Source organism: Chiloscyllium punctatum, chromosome 40 (genome assembly GCF_047496795.1).
Source record: "Chiloscyllium punctatum isolate Juve2018m chromosome 40, sChiPun1.3, whole genome shotgun sequence".
NCBI lineage: Eukaryota > Metazoa > Chordata > Chondrichthyes > Orectolobiformes > Hemiscylliidae > Chiloscyllium > Chiloscyllium punctatum.
The window spans coordinates 2,379,982-2,400,144 of record NC_092778.1 but is presented as its reverse complement, the minus strand read 5'-3'; the positions used below and the strand labels follow the sequence as shown (position 1 = coordinate 2,400,144).

Below are 20,163 nucleotides of genomic sequence, written 5' to 3'. Positions count from 1 at the left end.
TTCACACTCTCACTAATGCATGGCAACTGTCTTATTTCCATGCACTTGAATATCATTAACAGCCCAACACACTTCATTTCTCTGCAATTGTCACGCACAGATCTCTGAGGAGCCCGCAGCAGAAAATATAACTTGAGGAAACAATGCTCACGATGTGGCTGTCCTTTCCAGTCAGTAGGATATAGTGCTGCCCTCCTGTCCATCACCACTGAACCATCAGCATCTCCAGGCAATGCAAGGAGCTAAGCTTTTCTCTTGGACCCTTTCCTTCAGGATAATGTCTGGTAAGACAGTGTGAAAGGTGGTTCTGAAGTGGTGCACTACGGGGGTTTAGATGTGATGCCAGCAGCTTCAATGTCTCCTCCTTCTCTACGCCACATGGCTCCATGAGACTGATGCCAAAAAAACTAGTCACACAATTATTGAGGCAATAAGTGAAAGAATATGTGATAAAATTCCCCATAGGCCAAGTAGATTAGGTGTCAGGGATCACATCTGGCAAAATTCCGCCTTTCGAATCTAAAGAATATAAAGCAAATAAAAACAGTTAGGCAGACAACGCAGTGCTGAGAGGACCAAATCAATAACCTTGTAATGCACATTGACTGCTGCACCTGCCAATCTTGGTCAAATATGAGTCAGGAAAGATGAGGAATGTGCATTCTTACATTCAGTCAATCTTCTATTCAATTATGGTTGCCAACTCTCCAGGTGTAAAACTTCTTAAAAGAATGATATTGGACGGACCACCCCATATCAAACCAGGAACTGGAAGCAACAATTGCAAACACACTCCTGTTGACCCTGTAAATGGCCCCCTCCTAACTTCTGGGGGCTAGTGCCAAACTTGGGAGAGTTGTCTCACTGACTAGTCAAACAACAGCCTGACATAGTCATACTCACGGAATCATACTTTACAGACAATGTTCTAGGTATCCCCATTGCCATCCCTGGATATGTCCTGCCCCACTGGCAACACAGACCAAGCTGAAGTGCTGTCACAGTGATACACAGATGGAGGGAATAGTCCTGGGGCATCTCAGTATTGATTCCCAATCTCATGGAGTCTCATGGTATCAGGTTGATCATAGGCAGGGAAATCTCCTGCTGGTTATTGCCACCCCACTGCCACATAGCCAGTGAATCAGTCTTTCTCCATGTTGAACACAACTTGGAGGAAATACTAAGCATGGCAAGAGTGTATAATTTATTCTAAGTGGCGGTCTTCAGTGTCCACCACTTCAGCTGGCTCTGTCCTGCCAGTGGGGCAGGACATATCCAGGAATGGCTCTGCAGCATCATTACTGACCCGGGTGGTTGAGTCTGAAAGGGTCTGCAAAGGGATCAACAAAAGGGAAAGACATACTTGACCACATCCTCACCCTCATCAATCTGTCTGTAGCAGGTGCAACCATAATGGTATCAGTCAAAGTCACCGCCATACCGTTTTTGTTGTGGGCGGCACGGTGGCACAGTGGTTAGCACTGCTGCCTCACAGCGCCGGAGACCCGGGTTCAATTCCCGCCTCAGGCGACTGACTGTGTGGAGTTTGCACGTTCTCCCCGTGTCTGCGTGGGTTTCCTCCGGGTGCTCCGGTTTCCTCCCACAGTCCAAAGATGTGCAGGTCAGGTGAATTGGCCATGCTAAATTGCCCGTAGTGTTAGGTAAGGGGTAGATGTAGATGTAGATGTAGATGTAGGGGTATGGGTGGGTTACGCTTCGGCGGGGCGGTGTGGACTTGTTGGGCCGAAGGGCCTGTTTCCACACTGTAAGTAATCTAATCTAATCTAATCATATTGGGGTCCCGTCAGAATTGAACTTTCATAGAGTCATAGAGATATACAGCATGGTAACAGACCCTTCAGTCCAACTTGTCCATGCTGATCAGATATCCGAACACATATAGTCCCACCTCCCAGCACCCGGCCCACATCCCTTCAAACCCTTCCTCTTCATATACCCATCCAGATGCCTTTTCAATGTTGTAATTGTACTAGCCTCTTAGTGGTTAATTTGTAGCATGAGGTTTCATTTAACAGCTATTACAGCAGTAGTTAACTTTCAAAATTTTTAGCATGGGAAAATAAAGGAAGAAATATGATGTGTATTGAACTAGTCTCAACAATTAATCTGGTGCTAAATGCACCCTATTATCAGTTTATTGCTTTCAAAACTAAGAGGTATTTGCTCAGAAGAACCTGAGCGAGGGGACAATGATCAGCTGACATCATGAATATCTGTCTCATGACCATTGGCCAAGAGGGGTTAGACAAATGATTGACAGAGCGTTGATGGTCAGTGACCAACGTAAAGTCTATTAACAAGGACAGGATGGAAGGGAGGGACAAGAAGGTCCAGGGATACAGCCACAACATCTCCTTGGGATAAGTCCAGGAGTTCCTCTACATCAGCCTGGGGGATAAACAAAGATGGTTAGTAGTGAGACCACCAAAGAGACCATCAGAAAATGGTATAGGACCACTGGGATGTGGGAGTGTGCTGCCTCTAATCCTCCATTCTTTGGAAAGATTCCAGAATCAGTAAAGCATTCTCATCTGTCACAGGTTGTATATCTCCTTTCTTTGTCTAACATGAAGGTAAAGTTGCCATTCTCCCGCCAGGCCATAGGCTGCTCTCTCAATAGAGTCAGACAACTGATTGTGAGTTTAACCTGAGGGTCACCATAACTCCGGGGAGGGCTAAGTTTGAGAAAGTGGAATGTTCACGGTGACCTCAGCCAATATGGGAATTAGCATCATTCTGCATTGTAAATCAGCTGTCCAGCCAACTGAGCTAACCCTGGTGCAACATAGAGTGCACTTGAAATGACATAACATTCAAGACTACAAATGCTGGACCATTAGTGTAGATAGGTCAGCACAGACTCACACCCAAGAGTCTCTTCTATGTTGTATGGCTTGATGACTCCATAAGAGCATGACAGGAGCAACAGCAGGCAAACCTGAAAATGAGCTGCCAACCAGCTCAAGCTACAACATAGGACTACTTGTGTGCCTAACAGCATAAGCAGTCTTCAGCCAATTTGATTCACTCCATGTGATATCAAGAAGTGGTTACTACAAAGGCTTTGGGTCCTGATAACATTTCAGCAATAACACTGAAGACTTGTTCACCAGAACTTGTCACTCCCATAGCCAAGCTGTTCCAGTACAGCTCCAATATTGGCATTGACTCAACAATGTGGAATATTATCTAGTATGCCCTGTATACAAACAGCTGGACAAGACAACACTGGCTCATTGACACTCCATTTTGGTTCCATCAAGGACACTCAGCTTCAGACCTCATTGCAGCCTTGGTTCAAACATGGACAAAGGAGCAGAATTCCAGAGGTGAAGTGGGAGTGACAGCCCTTGATGTCAAAGTTGCATTTGACTGAACATGGCATCAAATAGCCTTAGTAATCTGGAATCAATGGGATCTGGGGAAGAACTGTCTACTGATCACAAGTTATATCTAGCTTAAAGGAAGATGGCTGTCATTGTTGGAGGTCAGTCATCTCAGGTCCAGGATATCTCTGCAGGAGTTCCTCAGGGTGGTGTCCTAGGTCCAACCACCTTCAGGTCCTCCATCAACAACCTTCCCTCCATCATAAGGTCAGAGGTGGGAATGTTCGCTGATGGTTACACAATGTTCAGCACCATTCGTGACTCCTCAAATAATGAAGCAGTGTATGTCTGTAACCAATAGGACCTGGACAATATCCAGGCTTAGGCAGAAAAGTGGCAAATAACATTCATGCTACACAAGAGACAGGCAATGACTATCACCAATAAGAGAGAATTTAACCATCTCTCTTTGACATTCAATAGCATTTCCATCACTGAAAACTCAAATGTAAACATCCTGGGAGTCAGTACGGACCAGAAACTGAACTGGATTATCCACTTGAATACAGTGCCTCCAAAAGCAGGTCAGAGGCCAGGAATCCTTTCAAGCAATTTACCTCTAGACTCCCCAAACCTGTCCACCCTCTACAAGGCACAGGTCAGGAGTGTGATGGAATACTCCCCATTTGCCTAGCTTGGTGCAGTTACGACAATATTCAAGAATATTGACACCATCCAGGACAAAGCATACTGCTTAACCAACACCGCATCCATAACATCCTCTCCCTCCACCAATGATGCACCAAAGCGATATATACCATCTATGAGATGCATTGCAGAGATTCACCAAGGCTCCTTAGACTGCACTTTCGAAACCCACAACCACTAACATCTAGAAGGATAGGGCCAGCAGATACATGGGCTGAGAAGTGGCAGATGGAGTTTAATTCAGATAAATGCGAGGTGCTGCATTTTGGGAAAGCAAATCTTAGCAGGACTTTTACACTTAATGGTAAGGTCCAAGGGATGTTGCTGAACAAAGAGACCTTGGAGTGCAGGTTCATAGCTCCTTGAAAGTGGAGTCACAGGTAGATAGGATAGTGAAGAAGGCGTTTGGTATGCTTTCCTTTATTGGTCAGAGTATTGCGTACAGGAGTTGGGAGGTCATGTTGCGGCTGTACAGGACATTGGTTAGGCCACTGTTGGAATATTGCATGCAATTCTGGTCTCCTTCCTCACTTCCTCGGAAAGATGTTGTAAAACTTGAAAGGGTTCAGAAAAGATTTACAAGGATGTTGCCAGGGTTGGAGGATTTGAGCTGTAGGGAGAGGCTGAACAGGTTGGGGCTGTTTTCCCTGGAGCATCGGAGACCGAAGGGTGACCTTATGGAGGTTTACAAAATTATGCGGGGCATGGATTGGATAAATAGGCAAAGTCTTTTCCCGGGGTCGGGGAGTCCAGAACTAGAGGGCATAGGTTTAGGGTGAGAGGGGAAAGATAGAAAAGAGACCTAAGGGGCAACTTTTTCACGCAGAGGGTGGTATGTGTATGGAATGAGAGGAAGTGGTAGAGACTGGTACAATTGCAACATTTAAGAGGCATTTGGATGGGTATATGAATAGGAAGGGTTTGGAGGGATATGGGCCGGGTGCTGGCAGGTGGGACTAGATTGGGTTGAGATATCTGGTCGGCACGGACGGGTTGGACTGAAGGGTCTGTTTCCATATTGTACATCTCTATGACTACCACCTGCAAATTCCACACATCATCCTGACATGGAAGTAAAATACTGCTCCTTCAGCGTCAATGTGTCAAAATCCTGGAACTCCCTCAAAATTACCTGCGCCAAATGAATGCAGCAATTCAAGAAGACGACTCAACATTACCTTCATAAGGGCAATTAGGGATGGGTACTAACTGCTGATGTAAGCAGTAAAGCCCCCATTTCTGGAATGAATTAAAAATGATGGAATGGCAGAGCAGGTTTGGTGGGCTGAAGGACTCCATTCTATTTTATGGTCTTCTCTGCCCCTAAATCTCACTGCTTTGCATTTCATTTTTACCAATTGAGAATTAAACCAAGTATTTGCTGAGGTAATTCTCACTATAAATTGACAATGGTGCGTGAAACAGATGCTCAGTTTGGTTGAACTAAACGAGATGAAATCCTCTACTGCTGAATGTGCTTTCAACCGTATCCCAGCTTCACAACTTGTAAACTTTGAACAGTGCATTTTCTCTAAGAGTGAATTCCAGCATAGATTATAAAAAGCTCAACGAATCAGCATGCAGTAGCAGTAACAATTCTAAACTACTTGTTTACAAGTTAACAAGGCAATTAAGAGTTTGCGATTCTCAGAACTTCAATAAATGCACTTTGGTTTGTAGTTTAAAAAAAACAAAAAAAATGCACTATGGTACTTAAAGCTCAGCTCAAAGTATGTCAGTGCAATGTTTCTACAGGCTTATGTACACACTCAGCCTTAGTGTGTAGCCATGCTGTTCTGATTTAAATAAAATTGTCCCAGGCTGATATTGTTGTCTTTGTGAATGTTCCTGGGTCTATTTGTAAAATCTTCAGAACAGGCTAATACACTGGTTCACATCTGTTTCTTGGGGGGCACACAAGTGCCTTCAGTACAAACTGATGTTTGTGACACGTGTGGACACTTTTGGGGCAAATTGCGGAGATACTGCTTTGGGAAGATCATTAGCATAAGTACAACAATCAGTCACTGATAATTCACAGCAGGCAGATTTGCCGTCAAGCAGAGTGTGATGCTGCCAGTTAATGCCCCTTGTACAGCTACACATTCAGCAGCAGAATAGAAAAGTCCCTATCCCCTGGCATCGCCCTCACAGCATTGAAGGGTAGCATTGACTATTTACAGATAGATACATTTTTTCTCCTGGCCCTTGCTGAATCTGTAAAAATGATTGGTGCTTTCCCTTGATGTTTAAAGCCGCAAAAATGTCTAGCCAATGGCATGGTGAGAATTGCAGGAGCATGTACAGGGTTCAAGGCTCTGCACAAGTCAGTTGGTCCCAGGCATGAGGGCATTACTTGGCATTGCCCATGTTTACAGCATCCTTGGGAGAATGACAAAAGGTTATACAGAGCACGATCGGTTACCAAAAGACCGAGGAGGAGGAGAGAAGGAAAGAAGATTTTTACCAGAGAGAAGATGTTCAAAAATGGCAGGACTTCACCTGCAGTGCATATTTCCCATGGGCGTTTGATTGTATGCACATTGCTCTGCAGACATTGTAGGCCAGTTCTGTTACATTACAGATTGATCAAGAAAGTGATCATCATTGCCTAACAATGACTAATATCAACTTTATACATTGAACTTTCTGGAGGTTTGGTATTAATCTTATCAGAGTTGACATTGATAGTAACTTGCCCCATCTAATCCTATGAATTGTTATCTCATCAGCATCTTACTTAGTTGGTAGTACAGAACTTGAATATTACTGAAAAGGGACATATTGTTGAAACTGTTTTTCTTGCACTCATTAGGACAAAGACTGAATTGCTAAAGTTTAAACCATCATAGACAAGCAGGATGCTGGAAGAACACAGCAAGACAGGCAGCATCAGGAGGTGGAGAAGTTGATATTTCAGGTGTAACCCTTCTTCAGGACTGGGGGGTGCTGCAGATAAAGGGGGTGGCGGAGGCAGGGTGGTAAAGTGGGGAGTGGTGAAGACACGTAGAGGGTATGTCCTGGTTGGTCAATGGGTGAAATGATTCCAGTAGGTGGCTGATGGAGTGGAAGGGAAGGGAAGGGGCTGGGAGGGAGTCAGGGGAAGAGAAGGGAGGTTATTTGAAATTGGAGAACTCAATATTACAGGAAGAAAGGCTGATTAGTTGGCAAGTTGATACTGATTGATTGTAGTGTTGCTATAGAAAAGGCATCAGGGACCTAGAGGCTTCCTGTGCTCCAGGTAATCCAAAGAAAAATGCAAGGCTTCACAATATCCCTCTGTCTGAAAAGAATGGGGGTCTGCATCGAAATGTATGTTTCTTTTAGCAAGCATAAATTCAAAAAGGCCTAGTAGTATAATCGCTGGACTTGTTAATCCAGAGACTCAGGTAATGTTCTGGACCAATGCAGTTCTCTCTTAACTGCCCTCTGGGCGATTAGAGATGGACAACAAATTCTGGCTGATGCAGAGATACCCTCATCCTGTGAGTGAATAAAAATAAATAAATGAGCCACATTATGAGCCCTACTGCTTGGTTGAAATCGCCTCACTTTCACATTAAGAATGTAACTTTCATTCTTGAACCATATGAAAACTAAGGAAATGAAAACTTTCGGGCGATAACATGCTAAAGGCCCAAATTCACTGGTGAAGCATCTCCCACAGTGGACACTTATTGGATAGGTGTAGATGTTTCATACAGTCTTTCACTGACCAACTTGAATGGATGAAAAACAGCTGACAATTCGCCCATGTTTTGTCAGTTAGCTTTCTTTGCCAGCAATATCCTTTTAGCTGAGGATTTTGCCGATCCTGATTCCTGCAAACGACAGTGAAATGATCAATCGATCAATGGAGTTGCTGCATTGCCATAGAATCTCCTCACTTGTGGCTGTTTGGTGGTATGAGCAGAGGCTTGGAGGCAAGGTACTAGCACCTTATGGAATGGGAGGGAAGAAGAACATTAAAGAATATTAAGCTGTTGGCAGATAAGGAGAAGAGAGTCTAGATTAGAGTGGTGCTGGAAAAGCACAGCAGGTCAGGCAGCATCTGAGGCTCAGGAAAATCGACGTTTCGGGCAAAAGCCCTTCATCGGGAATGTCGATTTTTCCTGCTCCTCGGATGCTGCCTGACCTGCTGTGCTTTTCCAGCACCACTCTAATCTAGACTCTGGTTTCCAGCATCTGCAGTCCTCACTTTTGCCTAAGAGATAAGGAGAAAGCTGTTAAAGGGCTCCAAGGTTCAGATGATTGTGACATGATAGGATTCTCCCTGGCTGTGCTTAAACTAACATCACAGAAATAGATTTGATTTAAACTTTAACCCAAAGTGAATTTGTTCCTTTACTTAATAACACCTCAGATTGGAATTTGAACTTCTAGGACCATAGAAAGAGCAAATTTTTGTGTAAGTTTTGTTAGGGAGAGCAGCTCGCACTGATACGGGAAGTTTACCTGCTTCTGTTTGTTCCTGTGATACCCCTCAAACACAGCTGCAGAGAAAGGTCAATTCTGCATTACTGTGTGAGGTCAATGTAAAGGCAAAGAGTTATACTTGAAAGCCAGGTAAGAGGTGTTAAACAAGAGCCACCCACTTGATCAACACTCTGTAAGATAAAACTGACAGATTACAGATATAACTTTAAAGCATTTTTTTCATTTATATTAGCATAAGATTTTGATCATTCCGTTTGCTAATTATGAAATCCCATTTGATTCCCATCAAAGGCTGAGAAATGGAAATGAAGACTGAGATCACTTTGACAATGGAGAAGACAACAAATACCCCAGGCAGCACAGCTCAAGCTCCAGTAAAACAACACACACTGGATGTGGCTGACATTGTGATCCTGACTGTATATTTAGTGTTTGTCTTGGCTGTAGGACTCTGGGTAAGAGCTCTATTCATTGGAAGCCATTTTTTCTGGTGAGGGGGATGGTAATGGTTGGGACTGTGTGAGCTCAGCTGCAGAGAAAAGAATGTCTGGATGATAATGTATTTGTGTTTGTAAGAAGGAAGTGTATGCACACCAGTATCCAGATGTGCTGTTAGTGGGACAAATTGTAAAGGCTATTGAAAAAGTGTAAAATCAAACAGATCCTTGACTTTGTCAATGGAGAAATGGCTTGTAAAGCTGGGTTCAGTAATGCTATTGGTGTTGGTTTACAGAGACCAGAACATCTAAAATGACAATTGGAATCCTTCTGTCCATTTACAGTGCGGTTCATGAGGCACTTTCTGACTGGAAGGGCATTAGTCTGGGTGCATCATGTTTCCACTGATATATTCACAGGATGCTCATTGTGATGTCAAACATTGTTCAATAAATAACCATTCACGGTTGGTCATTTGTACCCAGTTGGTGCTCTGACCCACCTTTCTTACTCTCAGCTAAATGGGTATTCTGTCTCTCAGCCCCATGGCTTTTCCAGTCCTACCAACCGTCATCACTAAGAGCTTCTGAATGTGTTGAAACGCCCTTTTTCTAGCCAGTCGTCTGCATTTCAACAACGCTCTTCTGAAACTGATCCAATAGCTTGTGTACCAACTCCCCATTAAGACAGACAGGCTGCTTTTTAGAAAGTGTAGATTAATTGTCATGTGCTTTTGATACATCCATTGTATCATACCGAACATTCAATCGGTTGGCAGAGCAGTTCATGCTGAACTGTGTGTTACAGTCAGGCTGTTGAGCGGGCTGCATGCAGTTTGTATGCTGTTTGCGCCAATGGAACCAAGTGTGGGCTAATGTTACATTGTCACCCCTGTATCTCATAATCTCAATATATTCCCTAATGAAAATAAGAAAGCTAAATTTTAGAAAATCCCAGCTGGAATATTGTGTTCAAATTTGGGCAACACATAACTTCGGAAGGATGTCAAGGCATCAAGAGGATGTGGAATGAGCAGGGGACTTCAGGTGTGTAGTGTCCAAAGTTGGTCAGCTGGGGAAGGTTTTTGCACCTGGATTTACTCCAGCAATTTGAACACAGCCAGCATGGATTGTGGCATGTTAACTTCCAAAAGTATTCTTCTTGACCTCAGCCTTATTTTGTAGGCTGCAGGGATTGTTCTAACCTATGTGAGACCCATATTGTTACCCACCTATAAAAACTACACACACTCCTTTAAGGACAAATATGGTGTGTTACCAGCTTTGGTGACTACCCATAATTCTGTGTGTAAACTACTGGAGAAATTAGAGATGCAGAAATTACAATCGCTTTCCCTACAGAAGGTTAAGGGAGGATTTGAGTGAAGGTATTTAAATCATCAATGGTTTTAATAAAGTAAATAAGGAAGTCAATGTTGGTATGAGAAAGAAAAATAGGCATAGTGCTTTACATGTGGAATGCACTATATGAAAGGGTAGTGGAATCAGATTCTAAAGCAACTATTGAAATATATCATCGGATAATGGGTTTTAGGGAAAGAGCAGGTGGGTGAGTAAAAGCTACATACCAGCACAGGCCTTCTGTTGACATAGGAAGATCTTTTGTGTGGAAATGGCATTGTGTCTCAGCTCTTTATCGGGGATGGGACATAACAAAGAATCCAGGTGGACCACAGTAGCTACCTGTCGAGCTTTGAGAGCCAGTGTTAATCAATGAGAAAGGTGTAGATCACCGTATTGATTTCACCCTTATAGTTTGCTGGGTACATGTTATCTTGGATTAAGAATGATGCATTGTTTTTGTCAGTCTATGTACAGGACAAAGAGGAACACTGTGAAAGGCTATTTTCTAGCTGGGAGGAATATGGTATGGTGGCCGGTGAGTATTTTGGCTCATGATCTCATTTGTTGACTGTGGCCTTTGACTCTGCCTAGTCTGAGACTTTCTTTACTCTCTTCCATTAGATTGGAGCGTCACTGTTTGCCAGTAATGTGGGAAGTGGTCATTTCATCGGATTAGCTGGAACAGGAGCAGCCTCTGGGATCGCTGTCAGTGCATATGAATTCAATGTGAGCCCTATGACAAATTTGCTAGGTTTTATTAGCACAGACAATTACCTATTTAGAAAGATTCTGTCTTGCCTTCCCTCTCCAGCCCAACTCTTTAAGATTAGGAACACTGCCATAGAATAATGCAAAACTACCAATGCGTAAGAGAGCAATTGTGTACCATTTAGATAAAGGACTCAAAGTACATAGGGTCCCCTATTAATAAACTTACAAAAGCTTATACCATGGTCACACATGGTTATAATTGACAGATAAAGTTTTCCTGTACTAATGAATGGCAGCTTTCCATTGTCCTGTATTGTGTTCCAACTTGCATGCAATTCCACTTAGGAATGGGCTCCAGAATGGAACACCTTTGCAACCCCAGGAACTGTCTGTAATTCTGTATGTAAACCGTTCCTATCCTCACTCCTGAAATGTCACCTTCCAAGTAGTCAAATGTTGTGTGACAAACGGTCTCAAGTATTTTAAAACCTTATAGAATACTGCTAGAATAAAGAACTGGCAATGTATAATGGGCCAAATGGCCTTCTTTCGCAGTTGTACCATTCTATGATTCCTTGAAAATTAGAAGAAGAAATCATTTACTTTTACATTAATCTTTTACATATTCATTGCATATATACTTTGAACAAAGAATTGGATTAATGGATCCCGAAGAATAATAAAATATGAATATTATACCAATCACCAAAACGAATATACTAATTAGTCATGAGATTGGCCCAACTTCAGAACTGAGCTGATAAATCTGGACAGTGAAATAGTCAATCAGATGTAGATAGATAAACAATCTTAATCTGTTCATCTAATATAAGGTCATTGTTAACCAAGTTATCGTAAGAATCACAAGTAAATAAACAAAGTATTTAATCATCTGTAATTATAATATTGGTGGTGATGTAAGTGTTAGCTTGCCTTAAAGATAATGACCAGTTGGTGTGAAATTGAACTTTTGGGTACATGTCTGGTTTGCAGCCTTTGAAGTCTGCTTGCTAATTGCACTAAATTGAAATGTCAGTCATCATGTTGTTCAAAGCACTGAGACTTCCTGAGCTGGAAATGGAGACCGAAATCCATTGCATTTCACTTTACATGAATCATTCCTAAAGAGGGTGTAATAATATCCCACCCTAAGATTTACAACACCTAATACAGGTTACCACTTCTGTGTCATGGAGAAAATGTGTTCTTTAAGGTACAGTCTTTTGGACTAAGACACCTGTCTATCTATTCAGGCAGATATAAAAAATCTATAACATTAAGAGCAGGTGAGCTGTCCTCATGTCTAGTTTATACATGAACCAATCAGGCACTTAAAGTGTATGAATTGTCTCTTTAATCTTAAATTTGTGGATTTAGCTGATCAGTATTAGTCTCATTCATAACAGAGATAAACACACTTCAAAATAATTCATTGGCTATGAAGTGCTTTGGGAGATATTGAGCATGCAAAATATGTTAAAGAAATTACAGCTTTGTCTTTAGCTGATGCTATGATGAATAAATTGATGCAAAATTTGAGAATACAGCTGTTAATTACAATCTGTAATCTCTGACCATTTATGTTATATAAATAATGTATCCGATTGAGTCAGGTGTTATATAAAATGTTCAAACTATTTTCAATGCGTTTATCCTCATCGCCTACTTTAGTTAGACATTTGGCCAGTTCCTTTTCATGAATACAACAACATTTTGACATCAACTCAAATCTATGCAGGAGTGAAACTTCTCCTTTTCTGCCCTGCAGGTTTGGCATTTATGCATCTACCTTAGCCTTAAGTGATTTTAGATTTTTTGAAATATGGTCATTATATTGACGTGTGCCTAATTTATGTACTCAACTAACTCCATCATATTCATTGTTACGATTTTCTAAATCTCAGTGTTTCACTTTGTACTCTGAGATAAATACCATTCTTTCATTGGATGTGTAATGCTTTGCATCGTTTCAGTCTGTCCACAGCTTTGTATTATTTTTCTCAAAGGCTTCATTTGAGGATTGATAGTGTGATCTGGGTTGTCAATTATCATCATGGATGTTTTCTACGGTCAAGAGGAGGGTGGAGACTAACAGGATGAAAGTTACTGTTCTCTGGAAGGGTATGGTCACAATACCCAGTGGTAGAATTTTCTTGTTTCAGTTCCTGATTGTAATTTCTTGACTTCTCCTTTTCTAGGGAATGATTATTGTGATCCTGCTGGCTTGGTGTTTTCTCCCCATTTACATTGCAGCTGAGGTAAAGTTAAAAACAAGCTGACCTCTTCATTCATGGGAAGCTTTCCTTTTCTTCACCATTTATTTGATCCTTGCTGAACCTGCCACTAGCAAGCCATTTCATCTGATGCTTATGTTATCTCCTATAACATAACACATGGAAATGGATATCATGATATTGAAGAAACCAACAGTCCTTTATAACAATTAACGATAATGTATAAACATTACATTCCTCAGGCATGTGTCACAAAGCTAGTCCTCTTTCTTCTAAAAGCTGTCCCTTGGCTCAAGGAGACTCTGTCCTTGATTTCTTTCAGAGGGGTAATAAACCAGGCCGGGCTCCAATCAGTCTGGTTTGGTACAGAGATTAAAAGGATTTTGAGAGGCCTTTTGTTTATATGTAAACAGATGAGATTTCAGGGCAAAGTGGCCATGTTTTAGAAATGACTTGTAGAATGACAGGGAAGTGGTCAGCTCTCTAACTGAGCAGTTTAGTTCAGTCCAGAAATGGTTGGAAGTTTAACAGTGAGCTGTGTAGAAACTCTCTCTCCTTCTAACTTCAATCTGTAAGCATCTGATCCTTTTTTGGTACTGTGTTTTTAAGGGGGGTTTGCTTATTGGGACTGTTGTGTATATTTGGAACAGCATACTTAAGTCTAGTTTGGATGGACTGAGTTCTATAAGGGTTCTTTATTCTGTTCTTTGTGTTTCATTGTGTAATTTTGTGAATAAATGTCTGTTTTAAAATCCAGTAGTCAACCAAGCTTCCTTACCCTGGGTAATTTTCACTGAACATTTACCAAAACAAATTGCAAAGTTATGGTCTGGGCTGCCTGCTTAAGAATGTTTTGAATGGTCTGGCCTAGACCATAACATATGGGCTAATATTAAGGTATCAGGTTACAGCAGAGCAGCATACTTCGAGAAATTCAAGGTAAGATGGAGTCTGTGGTGGTTCGTAGAATCCCTACAATGTGGAATAGGTCTATTCAGCCCATTGAATCCATACCGACCCTTCAAAGAGCAGCCCACCCAGTTCTACCTCCCTGCCCTATTCCTGTAATTCTGCATTTCCCATGGCTATTCCAACTAGCCTGTACATCCCTGGACACTATGGGCAATTTAGCATGGCCAATCCACCTAACTTGCATATCTTTGGTCTGTGGGGTGAAACCAGAGCACCCGGAGGAAACCCACACAGACATGAGGTGACAGTGCAAACTCTACACAGACAGTTGCCTGAGGGCGGAATTGAGGACCGGTCCCTCGAGCTTTAAGGCAGGACCACTAATCATTACAACCTCAGGCCAGGTACAGTGATAATATCATGAGCATATCCCTTGAAGGTATACTGCCATACTGATTGTGAGATATAATACATCACCATCCTCGTTTCCCAACGATTAAAGCATCCTCCAAACTGATTTACATGATTATACATTGGCATCTGCTGTCAATTTGATAATTAACTGAAACAGACTTTACAAGAATGCCACTTTAAAATTCAATCTAATGCTTTGGAAGTTGGACAATTTGTGATCACAGTCTATGTGGAGAGGTACACCTCCTTCTCTGCTGCACTTGTTTGACAGCTTGGTGTCTTGCTGCTGATTGCTGTCACTCAACATCACTACACAATTATCATTATCAGAGTGTTCTTCCTCACAATCTTTGTGCATGACTATTGTACCATGCATTTTTCTGAGCTGGCTTCTGCTCCTTTGCAACAGAGCTCAAGATTGGTAATGACTTTGTATGATCTGGGCTGGTTACATATTCTGGAAGCATTGAGTTTCTGTTTCTAATTCATGCTGTCTGCTCAGTGTGCAATTTTGATAATTGTCTAAATGCTCACTCCTCATGTATTTCTTTCAATCTCTTTCATCTTTAAAGAAGAATGTCCTGCATCTCGGAATGGTTACACAATTGATTGCTGGGCAAGGTTGAATCATAAACATTATAAATAAGTCTCATTGTGCCTGATTCCCATGTGATTTTAACATTAGAATAGAGTTGAAGGTATTCTGTCCCTGCAGGTCACCACCATGCCTGAATATTTACGAAAACGGTTTGGAGGCCAAAGAATTCGGCTCTTTATTGCAATTCTCTACTTATTCATCTACATATTCACAAAGATATCGGTGAGTATGCAATTTTGAAGAGACCAACTTGAGGGTTCTGTAACAATGCTTCCAAAACTTGAAAAATCAGTATTTCTGAATCTGGAAAATGATTAGCAAACACAAACAGAGTGAATGCACATGTAGGAAGAAATATTCCTCCTTGAGTTCCTCACAGATTAATGGAAGGGAGCAAAGGAAAATCTGTAAATGGGTGAGACATAAAACTGAGCAGTGTCAATTGTAAGTGTAGTCAGGTGTATTGGATTACAGATACTTCACTTTGGAAAAATAAAGCACTATGGCGTGTCCCTTGTATACAAGAATTAAATGCAGTGTCATGGTCGTCATGTCATTGTAGATTAGTGTAACTAGAAGCTCAGGATAATTGTTTGGGAACATGGAGGAACAACCTGACACTGACCTAGGCACCAGAAATGACAATTGTACACCCAGTCCTATCAAACTGCAAAGTCCTCTTCAATATCATCTAGGGCCTGTGCCAAAGTTGGGACAGTTTCCCCACAAACTAGTCAAGCAACAGCCTGCAAATATCTACATGGGTATGATTCTGTGGATATGATTATCTCTCAGGCACCACTGTGACCAACCCTGAGTAAGACAGGTTACAATTGAGCCATTAGAGTTAGCACCAGAGTGGAATACAGTCAAGAGGGAGTTACCATGGAGATTCACAATATTTACTCCATGGCCATGAACTCTCATGGTCCCAGGTCAAACAACATTTTGCTGGTTACCATCTGAAAATGATGGTAATCACCTAAAAGTCAATTGGAGAAGCTACATCTCCACTTGCATATTAAACAGTGGATCCATCTTATGATAGACAGAGTTTCATGACACCACAATCCAATGGATCAGATCTAGGCTGGTAGTCTTTCCGTATAATGGTGAGGGGGCCCAGCAAATCAGTGCATCTCTTCATCCGAAAATACCAAGTGGATGATCCTGAGGCCTTCAGCCAATTTGACACATTCCACATGATTGAGTAAAAGTGAAAATCACTGCAAGGACTATAAGCTGCTCTCTCATTAGAGAGAAATTACTGGTGGTGAGTTCAACCATTCCTCTGGCATGGTCAATGAAGGGCGTTCGTGGTGACAACAACTGACACAGGAATTGAACCCATGCTGTCGGTGTGCATCAGAGGGCAACCATCCCGTCAACTGAGCTAAACATCCCTCACAATATTCAAAGGTGACTGAAAATGCTGAATACTGCAAAGGCTATGGGCACTGACAACATTTTGTTAATAGTATTGAAGACTTGTGCTCCAGAATTTGCCAAGCTTGTCCAGTACAGTTACAACACTGGCATCTATCCAACAACATAGAAAATTACTCAGATTTATCCTGTCCTCAAACAAAGCAGGTTAAATCGAACCCAGACCCATCAGTCTGCTCTGGGTCATTTTTAAAGTGAGTGAAGGTCTCACCTACGGTGCTAATAAACAGCATTTATAGAATAGCCTGGTAGGTGATGCTCAGTTTGCATTCTGTTGGGGCCACTCAGCTTCTGACCTCAATGCAACCTTTGTGTTAGCATGGCCATAACAGCTGAACTGTAGAGATGAGGTGAGGTGGGACTGACTGTCCTTGACACCAAGGCAGTATGTGACCAAGTACAACATCAGGGATCAAAATTAGAATCAGTGGGAATTAGGGGAATAGTATCTGCTGTTTGGAGTCTCAGCTAGCACAAAGGAAGTTGGTCGTGGTTGTTGGAGGTCAATCATTTTGACCCCTGAATGCCACTAAAAGAGTTCCTCCAGGTAGTGTCCTGGTCCTAACCAGCTTCAGCTGTTTCTTCAATGACCTTCCCTCCATCATAAAGTCAGGAGTGGGGATACTTGCTGATTGCCCCATTTTCAACTTCATTCACAACTTCTCAGACACTGAGGTGTCATTGTCCTTGTTCATCAAGACCTGTAATACACTCAGACTTGGGCAGATACACGATGTGCAATATTCACACATCATAACAGGTCAGAAGCTAGGAATTCTGTGGAAGATAACTCACCTGCTGACTCTTCATGTCCTGGCTATCATTAAAAGCCATAAACCAGTCCAGTAATAGAATGCTCTCCACTTAATCAAATGAGTACACGTCCAGCAACAATCAAGAAGCTTAACACCATCAAGAATAAATCAACCCACTTGTCTGGCACTGTACTGACCACTTTTAACATTCACTCTGTCTATTCGCCATGAGGCAAAATGTATCACTTACAATTTGCAATGCTCAAACTCTCCAAGGCTGCTTCAACGGTGTCTTCAATCCTATGTCCTCCAAAAGATAAGGGCAGCAGACATGTGGCAGCTCTATTGCCTTTGAAGTACTCTCTCAGCCTTACACAATCCAATTGAGAATCTCCCCTTCATGGTTCGTATTAATATTTTAGAGGTAATTTGTAATTCTCAGGACATTAAATGTTGGGCTTGAGAGAAAATCTGAAAGATGGCAGTTCAAAAGACGACCCATTTTGTTTAATAAAATCAGAACAACAGGGAGATAGAGCTATAAAATATTAGCTGGGCTTATTTAGTTAAGGACTGAAACATTTTGTCTGGAATTCTTACAAAATGTGAATGCCAATGAGATGTTTGTTTTTGGTTAATTAGGTTAAAAACATTTAGTTTTTGTGGGTAAATGAGTTCTAAAAGCCATTTACCCAAGAAAACAAAATGTTTTTAAAACATTGCTTAAAAATAGATGGTAAAACCCATTTACTTCACAGGTCAAAACTCAACTTATAAATGAGTGATAATTGACTTAAAGATTGATTTGTGGACAAGAGTTTTGGGAGGTTCTCTGATTTTAATCTATTGAAATATCTGCTGAGAAAGTTTGTTACAGTTTGGACTTTGTGTGATTTGCAACTCACTGGCTGATCGATAGACCTGTTCAGTAAGAAGAGTTTAAAAAAATCACTCAGTCTGCAGTGTACAAGTGAGACTTAATCAGAGCTTGAATTTTGTGAAGGAACAAAAGGTAAAGGATTGTTCAGTTTGAAACTTGTGGAAGAATCTACAGTGGTTCTCCACTGAGTCTTGTCCCAAAGAAAGCAGGTTAGCTTGGAAGTACTGAACGTAACTGAACACGGGACTGAGGCATCAAGAGGTTGTAAATGAAAGACTTTCTTGTGAGAATGGCTGGAGCTGAGGAGAATTAAAGCTAGTTTCTTGTGGCATTCTTATCGGTGCTCCTTACAGAACTATAGGATTAATTCTTACAGGGAATAAGGAATAAACCTAAATGCAGAGTGTATATAATTATAAATCATATTGTTAAATGAATAGTTATTGTTTTGTTTTGAGTCCAGTTTCTAAAATAAAGTTTGTGTTCTTTAAAAAAGTAAAACCATGGCACGGTTCTAATGGTAAAATCAAATCATTCAAGTTTCTCTTGAAATTCTGACAATCCCTAACTGGACCATAACAATCCTGACTTGGAATTATCTTGCTGCTATGTTACTGTCACTAAGTTAAAATCTTTGAACTGCCTTCCTAACAGCACTGTGGTTGTATCTAATAGTTCAAGAAGGGAGTTTGCACCCACCTTCTCAAGAATAATTAGGAATGGGCAATAAATACTGTGATGTCTATGTTCTGTGAAAGAATAAGTAAATAATTCCTCCTGTAAGAAGTCGGAGTTGGTGGTTTTGAGCTGGGCTGTGAGGTTCTGTGATGTTGCATTGCTGAGTAATGTATCTTGTGGTATGTATTGGGTGCAGGTTGATATCTATGCTGGAGCTGTCTTTATTCAGCAAGCTCTTCGCTGGGACCTGTACATTGCAGTGATTGGATTATTGGCGATCACTACTCTCTACACTGTTGGGGGTAGGTTCAACAAACTGTGAGCATTTTTCCCATGTAAAAGGTAAATGTATCCAATAACACTATCCCATCCTCATGTTGTCTCCAAAATTCTCATCTTCCTCCTTCTTCTTCAAAGAGCCTATGTCAGCAAAGCCATCTTTGTAAGTTGGTTTCTAAAAATAAAAATTAGTGCTGCTTTTAACCAATCAAGTACTTACTTTAGTTTATCTTATGTACTAGGTGGGCTAGCTGCTGTAATATACACCGATGCCCTACAGACTGTGATCATGCTGATTGGGGCTCTGGTTCTCATGGGATTCGGTAAGTGCGCATGAGCCATGTGCTCAATGTTAAACCTGCACCGATCAGAACCAAAATTGATTGTTCATTTATACTGCAGTGGGTTTGTACAATGAAGGTTGATACCAGTAACATGTTGATAGGCCAATACCAATCACAAAGTAAGGCTGATATCCATCAAACCATCAGCACTAGTATTTCTGGAGTGAAGGACTATATAGGGGAATGATAGCAGCAACTGAAATGTATTCCAGGAATCACCAGATGCAGAGATTTTGCTTTTACCCAGAGGTGTCTCCAAACCAGGTGGCATCATTAGCTGTTGCCTCCTGACTCTGAGAGGGTTTGCCGATGCTACTGAGAAGGACAAGGGCATCAGATACATGGTTATGCCACCACCTATGATTTCCCCTTCAAGGCATATACTATCCTAAATATGAACTATATCACTGTTCATCTGCTGTTGCTGGGTCAAAGTCCTGGAATTCTTTCACTGGTGGCATTGTGGATCTATCTACAACCCGGGATAACAGTGGTTCAAGAAGAGAGCTCACTACCACCTTCTCAAGAACAACAGTGGTATGAGTAATAATTATTGACCTAGATTCACTCTCATATCATATCCAGGAACAACTAAAACCAATTAAACCAGTGTAA

General features: G+C 41.5%; 1 protein-coding gene across 1 annotated transcript in view; it reads left to right on the top strand.

Moving 5' to 3' along the window:
• Positions 1–8,540: 8,540 nt before the first annotated feature.
• LOC140464281 (sodium/myo-inositol cotransporter 2-like) overlaps positions 8,541–20,163 on the top strand; it is a 36,915-nt gene continuing 25,292 nt past the window's right edge. The window contains exons 1-8 of the mRNA XM_072559156.1: positions 8,541–8,624; positions 8,787–8,950; positions 10,761–10,832; positions 10,919–11,023; positions 13,207–13,266; positions 15,284–15,388; positions 19,122–19,227; positions 19,447–19,527. Of these exons, the coding sequence (XP_072415257.1) occupies positions 8,795–8,950; positions 10,761–10,832; positions 10,919–11,023; positions 13,207–13,266; positions 15,284–15,388; positions 19,122–19,227; positions 19,447–19,527 (685 nt within the window). The 5' untranslated portion in view covers positions 8,541–8,624; positions 8,787–8,794. The remainder of the gene's footprint in view (positions 8,625–8,786; positions 8,951–10,760; positions 10,833–10,918; positions 11,024–13,206; positions 13,267–15,283; positions 15,389–19,121; positions 19,228–19,446; positions 19,528–20,163) is intronic.